Source organism: Trichogramma pretiosum, unplaced genomic scaffold (genome assembly GCF_000599845.2).
Source record: "Trichogramma pretiosum strain Unisexual culture from Peru unplaced genomic scaffold, Tpre_2.0 scaffold159, whole genome shotgun sequence".
Classification (NCBI taxonomy): domain Eukaryota; kingdom Metazoa; phylum Arthropoda; class Insecta; order Hymenoptera; family Trichogrammatidae; genus Trichogramma; species Trichogramma pretiosum.
The window spans coordinates 133,280-151,739 of record NW_019640827.1 but is presented as its reverse complement, the minus strand read 5'-3'; the positions used below and the strand labels follow the sequence as shown (position 1 = coordinate 151,739).

At 38.2% G+C, this 18,460-nt stretch overlaps 1 protein-coding gene across 1 annotated transcript in view; it reads right to left on the bottom strand.

The window, feature by feature from the left end:
- Positions 1 to 1,255: 1,255 nt before the first annotated feature.
- LOC106648224 (RNA-binding protein Musashi homolog Rbp6-like) overlaps positions 1,256 to 18,460 on the bottom strand; it is a 35,895-nt gene continuing 18,690 nt past the window's right edge. Inside the window, exons 4-5 of the mRNA XM_023463306.1 lie at positions 1,482 to 1,523; positions 1,256 to 1,358 (exon numbers count right to left, since the gene is read on the bottom strand). Coding sequence (XP_023319074.1) covers positions 1,269 to 1,358; positions 1,482 to 1,523 — 132 coding nt within the window. The 3' untranslated portion in view covers positions 1,256 to 1,268. The remainder of the gene's footprint in view (positions 1,359 to 1,481; positions 1,524 to 18,460) is intronic.

Below are 18,460 nucleotides of genomic sequence, written 5' to 3'. Positions count from 1 at the left end.
TGACACTTTGAAGTTCACTCACTTTTTATTTAGGTATGGCAAAAGTGATTGCAGGGCAGTGTATATACTTTATTCAATTTTAGAAAAATGTAATTTTTAGCTACTGGAAAATCAATTAGAAGTCAGCAGACTGTCATTAACATTTGATCCGGGTTTATTTGTATTTAACACCGCAATTATTTGTTCTGAAACTTTGTTTTACGTTAATTTAAGAATATTATAAAGCACGAAACTATTAAAGACCACTTATCATCTTGCATCTCTTGTTTTCAAATATTCCTGTGTTTTGTATGTTCATTTATGCTGCTTCTGAAAAATCACGGGTCGTTTTCACACTCCAGTTTTTATAGTATTTTTGAGCCTGCATCGTAGTAAACAACATTTTGTGACTATATCTATTTTGAAAATCCTTTCAGAATTCTAAATGTGAATTGAGAATCAAATGCAGTTTTTCTTGATCAGATCTACTCAAAATTATTTATAAGTAGTAATTTTGCTTCTTGTGTGTCATATTTATTCAGGGCATACGATAAAATTAGACGCGTTATTTTATAATGGTCTTTATCAACACTTATGATATTGTATTCTTCTTTGCAGTTTAGGCATTTTCCAAAAACTGCAGACATTACTTGTTTGAGTTACACTGATGTTGTTTCACAAGTAGTTTGATGTAATCAAATGATCGATACCTTATTTTCTATGATGCCATTACTAAGTAAGCTAAAACCTAATTTAATTAATTTAATGTATACCAATTAATAAAATGAAAAAGTTTACGCTTTTAAAAAGTTGGGTCTGTGACTTACACAGATATTAGCTCTGGCTAAAAAAATAGTTTGGAAAAAGAATCGAAAGAAATGAATGTCATAACGTAGTTACATTTGTGAGATATTAAATCTGACACATGGATAGGTCATAAACGTAGCGAAACAGGGTAGAAGTGTAACTTTTTAGAAGATTACATATTTTATTAGACATGATTATAACATTAAATAAAAAATTTATTATTTCACACAATAATATAAAAGTTACAACTATTAATATCTTTTAAAGTTTTTGTTGCAGACCTAAAAATTAAATATTTAGCATTGATTTAATACAATCGAGAAAGAGTATCTGCTTCAAATTTTTTTTATAAATCTTAAAATTAACAATAAAACTAATATTAGTGATTGATTGATTGATTAATGTATTATATCATTAAATGTTTGAATAAGTTCTGATGTTGGCGCGTAGGCACAATCGCCTATCTACAGCATACAAGATTTTTATAGCAGTGATGGTCCCAAAAGTGAAGATGCTTTAAATGTCCTGTGATTGGTTGAGTTATTTTTGCGATGGAAATTTACTCGCGTATTCTTTTTTATTATTTTTTTTATCATTATGAAAATTTATAATTTATTTTAGTAAAAAAATAACTATTCAAAGATAATTTATACATTTTTATATACAACTAAATACATTGAAAATATCAATTTTACCTTTGGATGTGTTCTCCTTGGAAACGCTACTTTTGGGTCGATCTGAAAGTAAAAAACTTACTTAGAAAATATCAAAGTATTTAAGAAAGAGTTTATAAATTTATTCGCAGATAGATATATTCATAGATAGATATACTTTATGATTATTCACAAAAAATTTTTCAAAATCTGTCATAAAATTTCCATTTTATACATTACGTCTGACCATATAAGCAATTTATCTACTTAAATTAGTCATTTAGTAAGCTAGAACTCTGATCTTCTATCCAACTATCTCTTGCACATTTGGATTCAGGAATATAAATGAAAGAGTTATTTTATTGTCAAATTAAAATAAAATTCACTAATTGTCACTTGTATGAATTATCGTTAATAATACTTAGATTTATTGACGTAAACTGGTATATAGAAATAAATATCAGTTGATTGCAGTTTACATTCAAATATAGTCACACCTATCTTTAGTGTAGCAATCATTTTTTGTCTTTTCAATGTTTTTCTTTTCAGAAAATCATACTGTATTCTTATCAATAAACCAAGTTTTGTTCATGTAAATTAACCTCGTGAAACCTAATATCTAAAGTATTTATCGCCAAGTGAAATTAAATAATTGTACTACACACCTTCTCCTTCAAGATCAATAGGTAGATATTGAAAGCCGTCTACAACTAAAAAGGAGAGCCTTTCATCTCTGGGCCTCAAATTTCATTGTGCTGTATCATTTTTTCAAAGGCATATAAGACACGAAAAGTGGCTACCATTGAGAAGGTATTCAAACGTCACCGAGACTGGGAGTAGTGACTAGTGGCCGCTATTGGGAAGTGGCTGAGGAAGTTTCACTGACTGATCTGTGATTCAGCGGTGTCGTGCTCTGTAGTATTTCTCCGTTGATGGGAACTTGACAAGGGAGAGAAGTTGACCGGACAGGTCCAAAAAATCAAGTTTGATTGAATTCGCTTAATACTTAATTAATTTGAGTTCGCGATCTCATTTTATTCACATTAGTTTACTCAGAAATAATTGTGATCTGTCCTCTAAAAAGATGCATGACCCATGCTACATGTAAGGTGGTGCAGTGGGTTATGTGCACATCTCTCTTCAATTTAGTGTGTTAGAGTCTTCTTTGATTACTAATCTTGCTGAGTAACCGTCCCGTGCGTTGATAGATTAACAACCTGTCTCGTGTGCCTTTTTCTTGAAGGGTACTGGATGACTCCAGAGTTGTGACATACACTGCCGTTCAATCACTTTTGCCATACCTAAGTGAAAAATGAATAAACTTAAAAACGTCATAACTCAGTCAATAAAAGTCATATCAAGATTTTGAAACCACCATTTGAAAGGTAGTTTCAAGCCTTTTCTAACCATATAAATTAGTATCAGGATTATTCATTTATTCACTTATTTTCGTTAACAATTAACAAGTCGAAAAAAAAAGTTTTTCTGGTCTTTGCTATGTCTGCTATCAGTTTAGTAAGAAGATTCGTAGAAAAATTCTGAGCCCATAGAGTTGTAGGGGTTTTCAAGACTTTTAAATCCTTTTTTTAAAAAGGGTCCTATGGGCCTTATTCGCAAAGATACGATGGTTTAACTACAGAGCAATAATTGTTTTTAATTTTCAAATTATTTTTCATTTATATGTACACGGCTTTGTAAATGAGATGGGAAAACACTTTAGTTCCAAAAAATGTTTGTTTTTGTACGTTGGATAAGAATTAGTTGTTATGGATCGGATTCTTAGAATATTCATGGTTTTGACTCATCAAAATTTTAGAATTTAAAAAAATATTGAGGTCCAGTAAACGACTGTATCTTTGCGAATAAGGCCCATAGGACCCTATTTAAAAAAAGGATTTAAAGGTCTTGAAAAAACCTACAAATTTATGGGCTCAAAATTTTTCTACGAGTCTTCTTATTAAACTGATAGCAGACATAGCAAAGACCAGAAAAACTTTTTTTTCGACTTGTTAATTGATAACAAAAATAAGTTAATAAATGAATAATCCTGATACTAATTTATATGAAGAAATTTATATGAAGAAGTTAGAAAGTGCTTGAAAACACCTTTCAAATGGTGGTTTCAAAATCTTAATATAACTTTTATTGACTGAGTTATGACGTTTTGAAGTTTACTCATTTTTTACTTAAGTATGGCAAAAGTGATTGAACGGCAGTGTAGATGTTGTGGGCGTGATCTCCTTTATCGTCGAGCTCGTCATCTTAGCTCTCCGCAGTTGATAAAAAAGTATAATAAACTTATACAGTAGTTTCACTACAGTGGACATCATAAAATCCTCGAAAATAGTCCACTATTTAGAAGAGAAAAAAAAAGGAGAAAATCGACGGGAGGTGGAAAGGAGAAGAAATAACGAGTGCCCGTTGGGATCGTGGGTTCGTAACTATATGGTTTAAAGATCAAACTTCTTCTTTTTATTTTCTCATCTATACTCCTTTTTATTTATACGACTTTCTTGCTAAAAATCTATAAATGAAGTAAGTGTCGAGTTTAGTTCTGTGGACGAATTGGCAGAGTGTGTGAAGTCCTATGTAGGCTGAAGCTAGATCAAAACGCTACTCGCAAAATGAGTTGTAAGGAATAATCAGTTTATGAACGAAAATCGTTCGTTAATTATTTTTACCAAGACCTCTAAGGTCCATTTTCAGATACGAGATGGCCCAGATGGAGTAAAGAGCTCACCAATAGCGGGTCTATTCACCGAGAGGCATGAACCTTCTCTTGAAATTCGGTAAGGCTGGACGAGGTCCGAATAATAAAATAATGGTGGAAACTCACTGCAGGGTAAAATAGAAAGCCTTGTAGTTGCTTGTCGCAATAGTTTACAAATATCTTTTCAATCACTCTATACTTCTTGTGTCACACTGCTTTCCCAAAATAAATTCCTAAAGTAATTATTATACTCAATAATATTTTACCCATATCTTCGCCGTGAATGACTCATTCACTACTTCATCGTCAAAAATACCAATAATGCTTCCTCCATAGACAAAGCTATATTGGAAGCTGTATGATGGGTTAGAAAATGAGTTTTTGAACCAGAGCTCGTAGGACAATTTGGTTTACATATTTGTAAACTAGATTGAATTCCTAACACATGTCTGTGTGTGTGTGTGTGTGTGTGTGTGTGTGTGTTTTTTTTTAGGATGTATTAATATATTTTATTTAGCAGAAAGTAAAAGTAGAAGTTTACATTAGGTTAAATGTATCAATAGAAGTGAAAATGAAACATATTGCTTAAGGGTACATAGACTATGTAAATACATCCGCGTCGGGGTTCCCTTTGTTCCATCCCCGCGGAAACCGCCGTTAAACATTACTTCACGGGGATGGAGGGATTGGCGTTTTGCGCTTCATGAAGGCTTGAGTGGAGTAGCGTCTTCTTCTCGCCGCATCGTCCGGTCGTAACCTTCTGTCTGTTTCCTCGCCTCTCAGTCTTGTTACGACTGAGTAGGCGAAGGAAGCAACCGCGAGCCAGTTCGGCTCGCTCGCGAGCATGAGCCTGGTGGTGTTTTCTGGCGTCATGACCTCGTGGAGCAGAGAGTGTAGTCTCTCTCTATCTTCGCTGAACCTCGGGCAGTAGTAGAATACGTGCTCCGCGTTCTCGATGGATGAGGGGCAGACCGGGCATTTCGCGCTTTGATTGAGGTCGTAGCGTCGGCTATGGTGTTTAAAGAAGCCATGCCCGGTCAAGAGCTGCGTGAGGTGGTAGTTCAGCTCTCCATGCCTCCTCTCGATCCACACTCTGTTATTTGGGATCAGTCGGTGCGTCCATCGGGCCTTCGTCGACCGGTCCCATGCTTCCTGCCACTTGCTTAGCGTTGCCAAGCGTTCCTCGTCCTCTGCGTCCTTTCGGCGGCGGCCGTAGAGTCGCGCTCGCTCGTCCGCAAGAAGGACCAGCGGTGGTATGCCGGCAAGGACATACGTGGCCTCGTAAGAGACATGCGGCCGGCCTCCGATCACACGCAGGCAGGCTCGCTTTTGAGCTGCTGTGCTCCAGATGGGGGCTCCATACAAGAGTATGGAGTCGACGACGTGAGCATACAGCTTGCGTCGGCTGCTTCTGGGCCCGCCAGAGTTGGACATGATCCTCGTAAGGGCACCGATCACACTGGCTGCCTTCGCGCTGACTGTTTGGAGTTGGTGGTCGAACTTCAGCTTGGCGTCGATGTGCAGGCCCAGGTAGCGGATGGAGGGGACGAGCGTATGCTGTGGTCGCCTACAGTGATGGTGATGGTTTCCTCTTTTTTCCTGCTTGTGATGAGCAGAGCCTCCGTCTTGTGGTCAGCTGTTTGCAAACTGAGAGCTTGGAGCGCGCCTCGCACCTGTAGTATAGCAGCGTTCAGGTCGTGTTCGATCTGCCATAGATGCTTGGCAACAGCCACCACTGCGATGTCGTGCGCGAAGTTAACGATACGAACATCGCCATCGAAGTTGAGGCGCAGGATCGCGTCATACATGACGTTTCATAGGATCGGGCCCAATACTGACCCCTGTGGGACACCTGCCGTGACTTCGTAGGACTCTGGACCATCGTCCATGGTAAAGTCGAGCACTCTTGCCGAGAAGTAGCTGGAAATTATTCTCAGCAAGTAATCGGGTACGAGCAAACGGCGTAGAGCGGCGAGGATGTTGTCCCACCGAGCCGAATTGAACGCATTCCTCACGTCGAGTGTCACCACGGCGCAGTACTTTTTGGTGCCGCTGTACCATCTCTTACCGGCGATGGCCTCACGGGCGGTGGAAATGACGTCTTCGATGGCATCTATCGTTGATCGCCCTTTCCGGAAGTCATATTGTCGCTCCGAGAGGCCTCGGGGTCTCTCTGTGAAAGCCTCCAGCCGGTCGCATATGATTCTCTCGAGAATCTGGCCCGCCGTGTCCAGCATCACAGTGGACGATACGAGGACGGCTCGTCGGGAGGTTTGCCTGGCTTTTGGAGCAGGACGAGTCTCTGGCGCTTCCAGTTGGACGGGAAAACGCCGGTCTCCAGGCACGTCGTGTTCACCCGCAGGAAGATGTCGGGACGCGCGGCAATAGCGAGCTTGGGCGCCATGTTGGGCACGCCATCCGGGCCGGGCGCCGAGCGCTCCTTGATCCTCGACTGAGCAGCCTTGAGCTCCTCCAAGGTGACGGCTGGGACCAGCTCTCCCACCCGACGCGGCAGCTGGAAGGCGGGCCCGCTCGGCACCCGCAGAAACAGAGCCGCCTCCGCGCCGCGCACCAGGAGAGGGGAGCTAGGCTGCCTGGTCCGCGGGCATCGCAGGCGTGACATGGCAATCCTGTACGGTTTACCCCATATGTCGCTGTCGACCTCGTCGCAAAGCTGTCTCCAGCACCGGCGCTTGCTGGCCTTGATCGCCACGCGCAGTAGACGCCTTGCGGAGGCGTAGTACGCATGGAGGCATCACATGCGCCGGTGATGACGTCCATGAGGCTCGACGCCATATCCTCCGCGGTCCCCGGAGCGACCCAAGCGCGGGACACGACGGCAGAGAAACGGTTCGCATTGAGTGTACGGACGTTCCACCTGCAGCTCTGGCGCGTCGAAGGCCTGGTCGAAGTCCCGGCATCCTCGATTTCGAAGACGATGGCTTGGTGGTCGCTGTGTGTGTACCACCTACTCACCGTCCATGATAACACGCGAGGCGCAAGCGACTCGCTAACGAACGTCAGGTCGACGACCGAGCTGCCCTGTTGGCCGTTGAAAGTTGGCACTTCGCAGGTGTTAAGCAGCACCGCATCGAGGAGAGCGAGCGAGTCAAGAGTACTGACCCGTGTGGGAGTGTGTGTGTGTGTGTGTGTGCGCGCGCGTGTGTATGTTTTTCTTGAAAGGAGGGAAATCCTGTTTACGGATTCGACATTCTACTCTTGCTTATCGCATGGATATGTCAGACTCGAGTAGTGTTTTTCTACTAATACCGACTAAAACACATCCTTGTCTCCTGCCTCTTTTCTTCCCCGCGGGACCACTGCTAAGCATTACTTCGCAAGGGAGGCTCGAGCTGCGTGCTCACTTCAAGAGCCTTATCTTCTATTCTTCTTTTTTTGGTCGACCTCCGTAACCTGCGCGATGCCATATCACGATTGTCGTATCCCCCACTTCCGGAGCCCTCTTCTGCGTGGTCAAACATTGCTGTCATCTCCTCTTGAATTAAGTATTTAGAACTCGCTGCTTAGTGCCATCTTGTGAGTGTGGTTCTCGCTTCTGACTTGATCATGGTAGTTTTGTGCTCCCCGTCTATCACCAGCCTTGTGGGTCCTCGCCTACTTGTGGCTGTCCTCTTCGCTTTCAGCTCGCACAGTGATCGGGGTTTTTTACTGGCTTCGGAGACTGATGACATAGCCTGGATCCTCTTTTTGAGTGGTCACCGCTCCATTTTGGGCCTAGACTCGATCACACTAGACCAAAAAACACACTCGAATATTCATCCAGTGAGAATCGAACCCACCCCCTACTGCACATCCTTGTATCAACAGGCAAGAACTATACCCACTGAGCCAAGGAGGCCGGTTGTGTGTGTGTGTGTGTGTGTTTTTTTTTTGAAACGAGGGAAATCCTAATTACGGATTCAACATGCGACTCTTGATTGTCACATGGATATGTCGGACTCGAGTAGTGTACTGTTTTTCGTGTAAAATGTTATTGTGTTGGCGAGTAATGTGCCTCTCTACTAATAACGACTAAAACCAATTCTTGTCTTCTGCCTCTTTCTCGACGTATAGTCTTGTTTGAGTAAAACTCGACAAGGTCTAGGTGCTTGGCTACCACTGTGACTACAATGTCGTCCGCAAACCCCACGATTTTTGTGGGCTCCGGAAGCTTGAGCCTTAGGATCCTGTCATACATGACGTTCCAAAGAATGGGGCCCAGTACGGATCCCTGTGGCACGTCAGCCGTTACATCGTAGGTCTCTGCTCCATCATCCGTGGTGAACTCCAACACTCTATCACAGAAGTAACTGGTCACTATTCGCAGCAGATAAGCAGGGACCTAGATTTGGCTCAGGGTGATAAAAATTTTGTTCCACCACGCCGAGTTGAAGGCGTTCCTCACGTCTAAGGTGATGATGGCGAAGTACTCCTTGGTATCCCGGTGCCATCGTTTTCCACTGATGGCTGATCGTGTAGTACTGAGAACGGTCTGTATGGCATCAATAATTGATCGCCCCTTGCGGAAGCTGTACTGTGAGTCCGCCAGCCTAGCTGGTCCCTCACTGTGGGCCTCTAGGCGACCAACTATGATTGTTTCGAGGATTTTACTTGCTGTGTCAGAGCATGCACAGTGGACGGTAAGCAGAGGGTTCCATGGCAGGCTTGCCTGGTTTTAGCACCAGGACAAGCCTTTGTCGCTTCCAACGTGTCAGGAAGCCCCCCTTCCTGATACACACCGTAAAGATGCGGCGGTAGTTATCGAAACATACCTCCGCCGCTGCCTTGAGGGCGGTGTTATGGATCCCGTCTGGGCCGGGAGCTGCCTCGATCCTCACCCGTCGGTATGCCCACCGGAGCTCCTCGACGCCGACCTGGAGAATCAAGTGCTCCTCTAGTAATGGTGGAGCATCAATCAGCCGAGAAACGATCATCGGAAACAACGTGGACACGTGGGCGGCGAAGTTGTGATTCTATCAAGAAAGTCCCAAAACAAAAGTTCCAATTGTGAAAGTTACAAAATTATTAATTCCCAAGTATAGAATAGTTCCAAAACTATCAAATTCTAAATTATGAGAGTTCCGAGCTTATTCTATTTCCAAATATACAGCCTATACGCAACTAACAAGGAGACCTTTCCACCTACGGATCACAGACCTTTCCCAAAAATGTTTCTCTCATGGTACCAAATAATGATGCTTCCTGTGCAAAATTTTAAAACATTTTTATTCTTTGCATTTATTAATTTCCTTGTACGTTCGCGTGTTACTCGCGAAAACACAATTGCAAGGTAGATTAAGCTGGGCCAAAAAGTTCGAGCTAAGCGGGCTAGCAATTTTAAAGCGATAGAAGGCAGAATTCTCGATATCGTTTGAAAACATCACGAATACGCCAATCAAGTCACCGTACTAAAGGATTTGAAAGGCCAATAGGGCCACTACATCCGCCTCTAGTGAATGTTAATTTTGGAATTCCCAATGAATTTGGATTTTTTAACGTGTGTAAAGCATTATCTGGAAAACGTTTCGGTGAATCATGTTGAAATAAACTGCATTTATTGTCGAATGTATCAAGGATGAAGCCCTTAAACATTTTTTCGATTAGCTAAGAAAAATTTTTTTTTATTTCGAAAAAATATTATATTTCTCAACGGGTGTGGCTATGGTTTTTTAACAAAACGAGGAATTATAACGAGTTTGTAACGAGACTGAAACGAGTTTTATTAAAAAACCATATCTGCACCAGTTGATGATATAATTTTTTCCTACGAGAGCCTAAAATTAGCGGCAAAGTTGCGTATTTTAGGTTAGAGTGGGAAAAAATTTTTTTCGGTTCATCATATGATTAAACATTTCCAACTTAATTTTACCATTGACAAATTGAAAAATTACTTGACATACATTTTCTTCCTTTTTTTTTCATTTTTTTTTTAATTTTCAAAAAAACCTTTTTTGGTCCTGTGACCATAACAATATCTGAAGTTAAGCCTTTCCCTTATTTCCTTAGCGTAATCTTCGCTCTTACTCAATTACAAGGTAGAGAAACAAATTTTTTTTTCATTTTTAGCAATAAGTAAAAAACCATCTTTGGAGAAAGCATCTTGCCTTTGAATTGGCAACGGTTTTTTCAACATCAACAGTAGGGTGGTCCACTTTTTTAAAAAATTTTGTACCTCAGGGGATCCATCGGAATCTGAAAGTTTGAGGTTAAAAATGAAGTTTTCTTCAAAGTAGAACTCAAACAAATGATTTTAGATGGTGTCGATGGATTTTTGAAATTTAATAACCGGCTCCTAAAAAGGAGTGAAATCGGGCTACCATTCGATTTATTTCAAACTCTGTTCAGAGTATAAAAAAATCTTAACAATACATTATCTTACGTGTTTTTGTCTGCGAAATCGAATGCCGTAGTCTGTGTTGACCCAGGAGCACGATTTAATTGAAAAAAATACACTTTTTCGATCGTTCTTTTTCGAAAAATTCGCAAAGTTCATTTTTGAGCGAGTGGCAAATGAATAGAAAAAATGTAGAAAATTTTTTGACATCGCCAAAATTTAGGATTTTTATGACAAATCCAACGGTATATATAAGTATATACTTTAAAATTATTTAAATACAGAAAAGTGCGACTCTATCCCAAAAAACGATATTAAAAATTGGAAAAATGGAAAAATATATTCGTTTCTTCAAGAAAATGGCTGAGTATAATCCCCCATGAAAAAAATTCCATACATTTTTCTGATAGGTTTTTCTCTCACCCTTCCAACGCCATTTTCGTGTGCCATAAAAAATCCTCAATTTTAGCGATGTCAAAAATTTTTCTACATTTTTTCTGTTCATTTACCGCTCGCTCGAAAAGGAACTTGGCCAAAAAAAACGATCGAAAAAGTGTATTTTTTTTAATGAAATCGTACTCCTCGGTCAAAACTGACTACGGCATTCAATCCTGCAGACAAAAACACGTAATGTAGTGTATTGTTAAGATTATTTTTTCACTCTTAACAAAGTTTGAAATAAATCGAATAGTTGCCCGATTTTGCTTCTTTTTAGGAGCACGTTTTTAAACTTCAAAAATCAATCAACACCATCTAAAATTATTTGTTTGAGTTCTACTTTGAAGGAAACTTTATTTTTAACCTCAAACATTCATATTCCGATGGATCCTCTGAGATACAAAAATTTTTTGAAAAAGTAGACCACCCTAATCAACAGTCTCGCACATGTTCACCAAACCATAATACACAACTATCATATAATTATTTCCTTACGATATCTTCACTAGCAAAATTTCTTTTTAACGCATAGAGAAAGCTGTTAAAGCCGTACTCTTCTGTAAATTCTGATAGTTGATCAAGTGCATTTCAAAGTAATAACGTTTGATTATAGAAAAATTATAACGACGAAATTTTCCTTCTAAAGCTGAACTCTCTTAAACCACGGTAAGGGTGCTATAAAAAAATTAAAATCGATAAAAATATGTACTCATTATGAGCCTAAATTGTATTCTAGTGTGATTTTCCATTCAATCAAAGGACCTATTGCCAAGCATTGGCTTGCATACACAGTCTACTTTTATAGAGTTTGAAACTAGTTGAAGAGAACGAAGTTTTCGTGGCCAATTAAGCTATTAAAAGAAGAGGGTGAAAAGCTGCAAACTAAATCTATATCTCTCGGTATGCGTACACAAAAAATGCGAAAAACATGTTAGAATGTTGCAACATAGGAAAAACTTTCAGTGATCGAATAGTAGCTACGAAAAAATACGAGTATATAATCCAGCAAGTTTTCACGAACCCTAGAACTTTTATTCGTATTTTTACTTACAAATTTATTTTTTCGTTTTTGCACAATAAGTTTTTGTGTGTGTAATATAATGTGAGAATAAAAATTTTCTTCAATAAAGAAAAAAGTCAAGAATCTATTAACTTTATTGATTTTACGTTTGTCCAATAAGATAAAAAATTAATTTTCTGTTTTTCTTGATAAGAAAGCAATGAATATTACTATTTAAATTAAAGAGTGAAGAATATTTTACCCCGTTATTTAGTATATTCGCTAAAATACTTACATCATCGGAGTTGCAAATCGTTTAAATTATAAATCATACTGTTTTTTAAAGATGAACAAATTTCATATGCTATTTATGAGAGCGTAGAAACTAACGTAATCACGAAATGTTTAATTAACGTTTTCCATTTCTTGTATCAGCCAGAGCAACTGACAACATTATCTACTATGGAACGGAATATCATTTCACGAAGCATAGGAGAATGAAAAATCTAGAAAAAACATAAGTGATAACGTCATTGTCGTAAAAAAAGAACATGAAACCAGAGTATGATATATCTCTTTTTTTAGAAATAGTTTACTGCACCTGGAGACGATCTCTTTTTCCCATCTTTGCCACTCTTTCTTTTTTCACAGTTTTCCATGGCCCGTTATCTTACAAAATACATTTTGCGGTAAGGAAAAATTACAGTTCAGCCCACGACTATTTTTCTGTATATAAACGTGTTATACTCTGCCGAGACAGTATCGTAGTGAACAATCCGCAAGCAACACTTTTCTTTTTCAGGCTCTAGGGGCGTCTCGATCTCACTTCCACTTGCATGGCGATAGAAATTCAATTTGGTAGAGCCCGCTGAAAATTGAAGAAACTACCTTTTTGTGATACTCAACGCGAGGAAGCTCGTAAAAATGACGAAAACTCACGCAAAGTGCCAACGAGGTAATTTTACCGATCAAATTTAGCCTTGCATCCTCTCCTTAGTCTACCTTCTCAACCTTCATCGTTTAAAAGAGATAAAGAGAACGAGCAAAAGGGAGAGGGAGAGACAGAGAGACAGAAATAACTAGAGTATAACTAGAGATTTTATTTACATAAAAAAGCCATTCTTTTGATGAAACTGATCTATTGTTGGATTTCTCTAATAACTTCAAAATTCGAGTATAAATTCGCTAAATATGACCCTTATCGTTGGAAAAACTATCAACTGCTTTTTTGTTGATATACACTGAAAAAAATGTAAGCCAACCGAGGATTTGCTTCACACACAATCACTGTAATGTTTAACAGTTCTAAAACTCACTCTAAAAACTTAAAACTCAAAAATTGAGACTTACGCTGACAATGTAAATTTCAATTCTACTCGATACATCAAAAGTTTAAGAGCTTAAAAACTCGTTTTTTTACAAGAAAGTATAAAATAATTTTTTTTTTTTTAAATTACTGAAATTGGACTTGAATTTTGAACAAGAACGCGATGCACAGTCTACAACCAAAAAATGTGGCATCGACAATGCTGAACTTCAAGCAGAAGTCAGATTACTTCGAACGATGAAAGATGCAAAATCATTTCCGTGCACAGTAATTGAATGGCTTAATTGGTTATCGGTACAGAATAGAAAACTTTGTTACCCCGCTTTTTATAAATTAGTATCCACGTTTGCGTCAATTCCTGTCACCAGTTGTACTTGTGAGCGTAGTTTCTCTAAACTTAGCATTATAAAATCAAAGCTATGCTCGACAATGTTGCAAGGTCGTTTGGAAAATTTAATGGTTCCATTTATTGAACAAGACTTAGCTGTAAATATAGGTCCTATTAAGGTAATTGAAGAATTTAAAAAAATTGTTCCTATTGATAGACGCATGGTATTTTAAAATAAATTATATTTTTATCAAATTTGTAACTTTATCTAAGTATCTCTTTTTTTTACCCCCTTTTCTAAACTTACATTATTTATAATTATTAATAAAAATTAAAAAAAAAAATTTGTACTCATCAAAGTCTGAAAAAATATATACAAGCTGGGCAGAAAATTTGAAATTGGCACCCACACTAGTTGAACCCTGGCCACGCTAATGGATAAGCATTTGTTGTCTCTAAGCTGCCGGTCGTAGATTTCCAAGTGTTTGCAGGACACAGTTGATTTGATTGATGGAGCTGTTTGATGGACTATTGGCCATCAATGCAACCTCAAGCTAAGTATAAGATCAATTTAGACTACTTCCACATACAATTTAATAGAATATTTTATTAAAAATTATTAAAAATAATCATTAATGAATAAAATATTCTATTCAATTGTATGTGGAAGTAGTCAAAATTGATCTTATACTTAGCTTGATGTTGCATTGATGGTCAATGGTCCATCAAACAACTTCATCAATCAACTCAATTGTGTCATGCAAACACTTAGAAACCTGCGACAGGCAGCTTAGAGACAACAAATGCAAATTGCTGAAGGTCTTTAGACTTATACCAGTGAATTTATAGTACATTACGATACAAGTGTCCCCATGGCACGAGTATCGTACATAATTTTATAGCACTGTGCTAAGTTCACATTTATGCCCCCTTTTCCGATGCATAAGTCGTACTTTCTGGTAACGCGAAGTGAGGTTAGCGCATGAGCGTATGCGAGTGTGATGCGAACGCAGCGGTGCCAGAATGTGCGACTTATGCTACAGAAAAGCGTGCCATAAATGTGAACTTATGCCACGAAGTGCTATAAAGTATTTTTAAGTATCTAACTGGACAAAGTACTTTCAAATAGGGTATTGAAAAAGGCTCTTATGCTTGTTTCCTGAAAAAAAAATTATTTAAGCCCCTTTTGACCCCTTAATGAATAAATTAGTATTGCCTCGAAAGAATAAAAAATTGCTAAACTCAATATTTTTGCTAATACTTTAAATTTTTTAAAGCCTATCCGTCAAAAGTAGACATTTTCTTCATAAGGTCATGAAAGTCTAGTTTCCCACTTTAACGTAAAGTTCGCAACATAGCCGCTAATTTCAGTAAAAATAGTATGATCAAGTAATGTAGATATCGATTTTTAATAAAATTGATTTTTTATCATCACTAAACTCGTTGAATAATGTACTAATTTCGATTTTAACGCTGCTGCTTTACTTGATATTTCGAATATGTTCCAGTTCACTTTTATTGTAAATTATTTCTGTTATATTAAAATGAAATGATCGCTTTATACTGCCTATAAAGAACAAGAAAATTACAAATATTATTCTTACTCTAGATGTTGAACAGAAAAACTTGTTTTATTTTCCACTTAGCGTTCCTTTTTATCACTTTAATACGCACGAAACTTTTCGCGTCAAGCTCACAATGAAAGCAAAAAAAGGACGAAGCAATTCGCTTACTTGCGCTCTTCTCTCTCTTTCTCTCGTTCTTGCTCGCTAGGGCATTCTATACCCTCTTCAAGACGTGTATATATACAATGCAAAAGGATAAAAGACTGAATAAAACATTTAGTTTCTGGTGAAGTTAAAATATCGCATTCGAAAGTCTCAATGGTATGGCACGTTTTCCTCTCGGCTGCTTACCATATACATGATCCACACAGACATTCGCGCAAAGCAAAAGCAGAGAAAAATAGTTCTATTTTTTTTTCGCTGTATATAACGCTATTTAGAATGTCGATTTCGTAAAAAGTTTTCTAAATCCTCACTACTGCTACTGCTGTTACTGTTTACCGTTTAAGTTCAGATGTGTTCAGATGTCATTGTCTGTATTGCTATTGCAATAATAATAACACAGCATCACTTTTTAAAACCAAAACATAAATTCTAAATGTACGATAGAATGTGTACAAAAAAGTGTCGAAGTCTTGTTCGATTTTGTTATTACTCCTAATGCTTAGCAAAAAAAAGTATCGACTCATAACGTACTGTTCCAAATTGTTTCCCTTCTCTGATTGCTATACGATACAATCTTTAAAATGTCGAAGATTTCATTTTAAAACAGCAATTTATAAAAGTACTTTTTTATCTTCAACTTTAAAATAAGTAACACAGTTGTGTAAAAGATGTTAAAGAATAATCGATTGTTCAAAAATTTTTAACATCTATTAGAGGAACATGATTGTATTTCGAGCTGATATTTAAAAGTGAACATATAAATCGAAATATTTGAAATATTTTTAAAGTATCTTATAACGGGAAGTTGATCGGGGAGATCCGTGGGACGTAGGAGCAGATTGGGCTCAGCTGAGAAAATAGTTGTGCTTGATAATTTTACAATAAATCGATTTATTCAAGGTTAAAGCTAAGGACACACAAAATAGTTAGAATTAAATCAGGCAATAGCCTGTGATGACAAGTAACGGAATAAATTAAGTTGGCTTATGCCAGAGATAGAATCCGCGCGCACGACTATGATCTCCGCGAGCCGCTGCTCCACTCAGTGTGCGAAGAGAGAGAGAGATTACTTTTTAAGTCGAACAGGTACTTACAATCGGCGGTCAGCCTATCGGGATGGCTCGCTTGGCACCCTCGTGACGTAAGGCACTTGCACCCACGCACAAATCACCGTGACTCGACTTAGCAGATATAGTTTGTAATCGCGAAGTAACAATTTAATTTAAGGCAAGCGTATGCCTGTCAACGTGACACTCGATCTCAAAGCCTGTAACAGTCTCAGCTCGCGGGCCTGTACATCATAGGCGCGAGCCCCGAAAATCTCTCTCCTCTCTCGTCGCACACCAACGGCGCCGCGACTCGTCGGCCGACGATCCGTCGTGCTGAAATAGAATTACATAACATTTATAATTAAATAAAATTTATATCAATTGCCGGGAGAGAGTCTAACGGATAATATACTCGTTACAATCTTTATACTAAATCTGATTGAAAACTCTTAGCCAAGGTCAGGAATCCCAATTATAAGATTTAATAATCTTGCTGCTTAATCCTGAAGCGAGTTCATTATCAACTTTGATCGATGGGATCTCAAACTAGTCAGATAAATACCCTCTCCCACTTAAAACCTTATATACATTGTTGCGATGTGAAAGCTCGCAAACGCAATCCGTCGTTCCCAACTTATCCGATTCTTAGCGACAATCAACAGTGCGAAAGAAAAGGTGGGATATTCTGGAATTTATTGGAGGGAGCTTTTTCTATTAGGCTGTTCTCGACTCTGTGTGCCAAGGAGATCGCGTACACTGGTTTTTCCCTCATTTTCCATGTTTTTTGGCTCTTCGCAAGCTACCAAATTGTCTCTAATGGTGACTCAGTTACCAAACTTTATCAGAAGTTTTATTTTGGTGTATCGATGAACATATTACAATATTGGCCAATTTGAGGTATACGAACATGTTTATTTTTTTACTTTCATGGTCTTTTACACTATTTTTTCAATTTTAAGGGGTTTAAGGTTATGAATGTCACATCTGAGTACAGATTTGAATTCTACATCAAATTTTACATGAAAAAAAATGGTTTAGAAATTTTTTCATATCCACCCCAGAAAAGCAGAGTTTGAGTTTTTTTTTTTAGTTTGATAACGTTTTATTAAAATTCATCTCATAGTGATAGTGAACTAACACCAATTACATTACAAAAATTTTACATAGTATTACGAATTGTTAACATGTAAAAAACGGTAGGGACGGATAAAATAAAAAGATAAAAAGATAAAAATCGCCACACGAAAGGCCAAGTAGCGGAGATTACATTTAGATTGAAGTTCCGCGATTGAATTTAAAGCCATATTGCACAACAACGAACGTTATTTGATTGTTGTTTCAAAATTCTAATTCATGGTCATCGCCTCAGTTTGCTAACGACGGCTCGCAAGGTAGGCGCATAATCGGCGGCGAAATAGCGGTAACAAGCAGAATATTCTCAAAACATAAAAATCCAACTTTGAGCCCCTATAGATCCATGAGAGTTGGACCTAGGGGGCTGTGCTTTTCAGGATTTTCATTTTTCATTGTGTTTTTAAAGAGTACACGGTTAGTTTCACCTTCATTTTTTTAGCCTGCAACACCTGTTGTGGAATAGCCCATATGTAGAAGATATATAGATGGGTAAGGCTCAGAATTTTTTAAATAAACCTGCGCACGGATGTCACCGATCTTGACGAGGTTTAGGTATGTTATAATACATGGTAAAAAGGTCCTAAAATTAAAATTTTAGACCCTCTCCCCCCGCCCCCTCCAACCCCCTACCCCCGCCATAAACGTCTATTTTCGATCTATATTTATTCTGAAGGTCTGAAGTAATTTTAAAATTTGAAAAAATTCATAAAAATATTTTTTTGAGCAATCCAAACAACCTTTAATTTTTTCAGATTTTTCGAGTGCTTTAGGCTTCCAGATAAAATTATTGAAAATTTTGAAAATTTATTTACGGCTCTACGATGCAATACAAAGCCCGCACTTTTTTTCACTTACTTTTAGCATCAAAGTACATGAACTTAAATTTTTTCGGATTTTTTCAGAGAGGACACTAGCGTCTCCCTTATAAAAATTTCCAATAGGATCCCGCAAAATTCCTATTGGAAACCTAT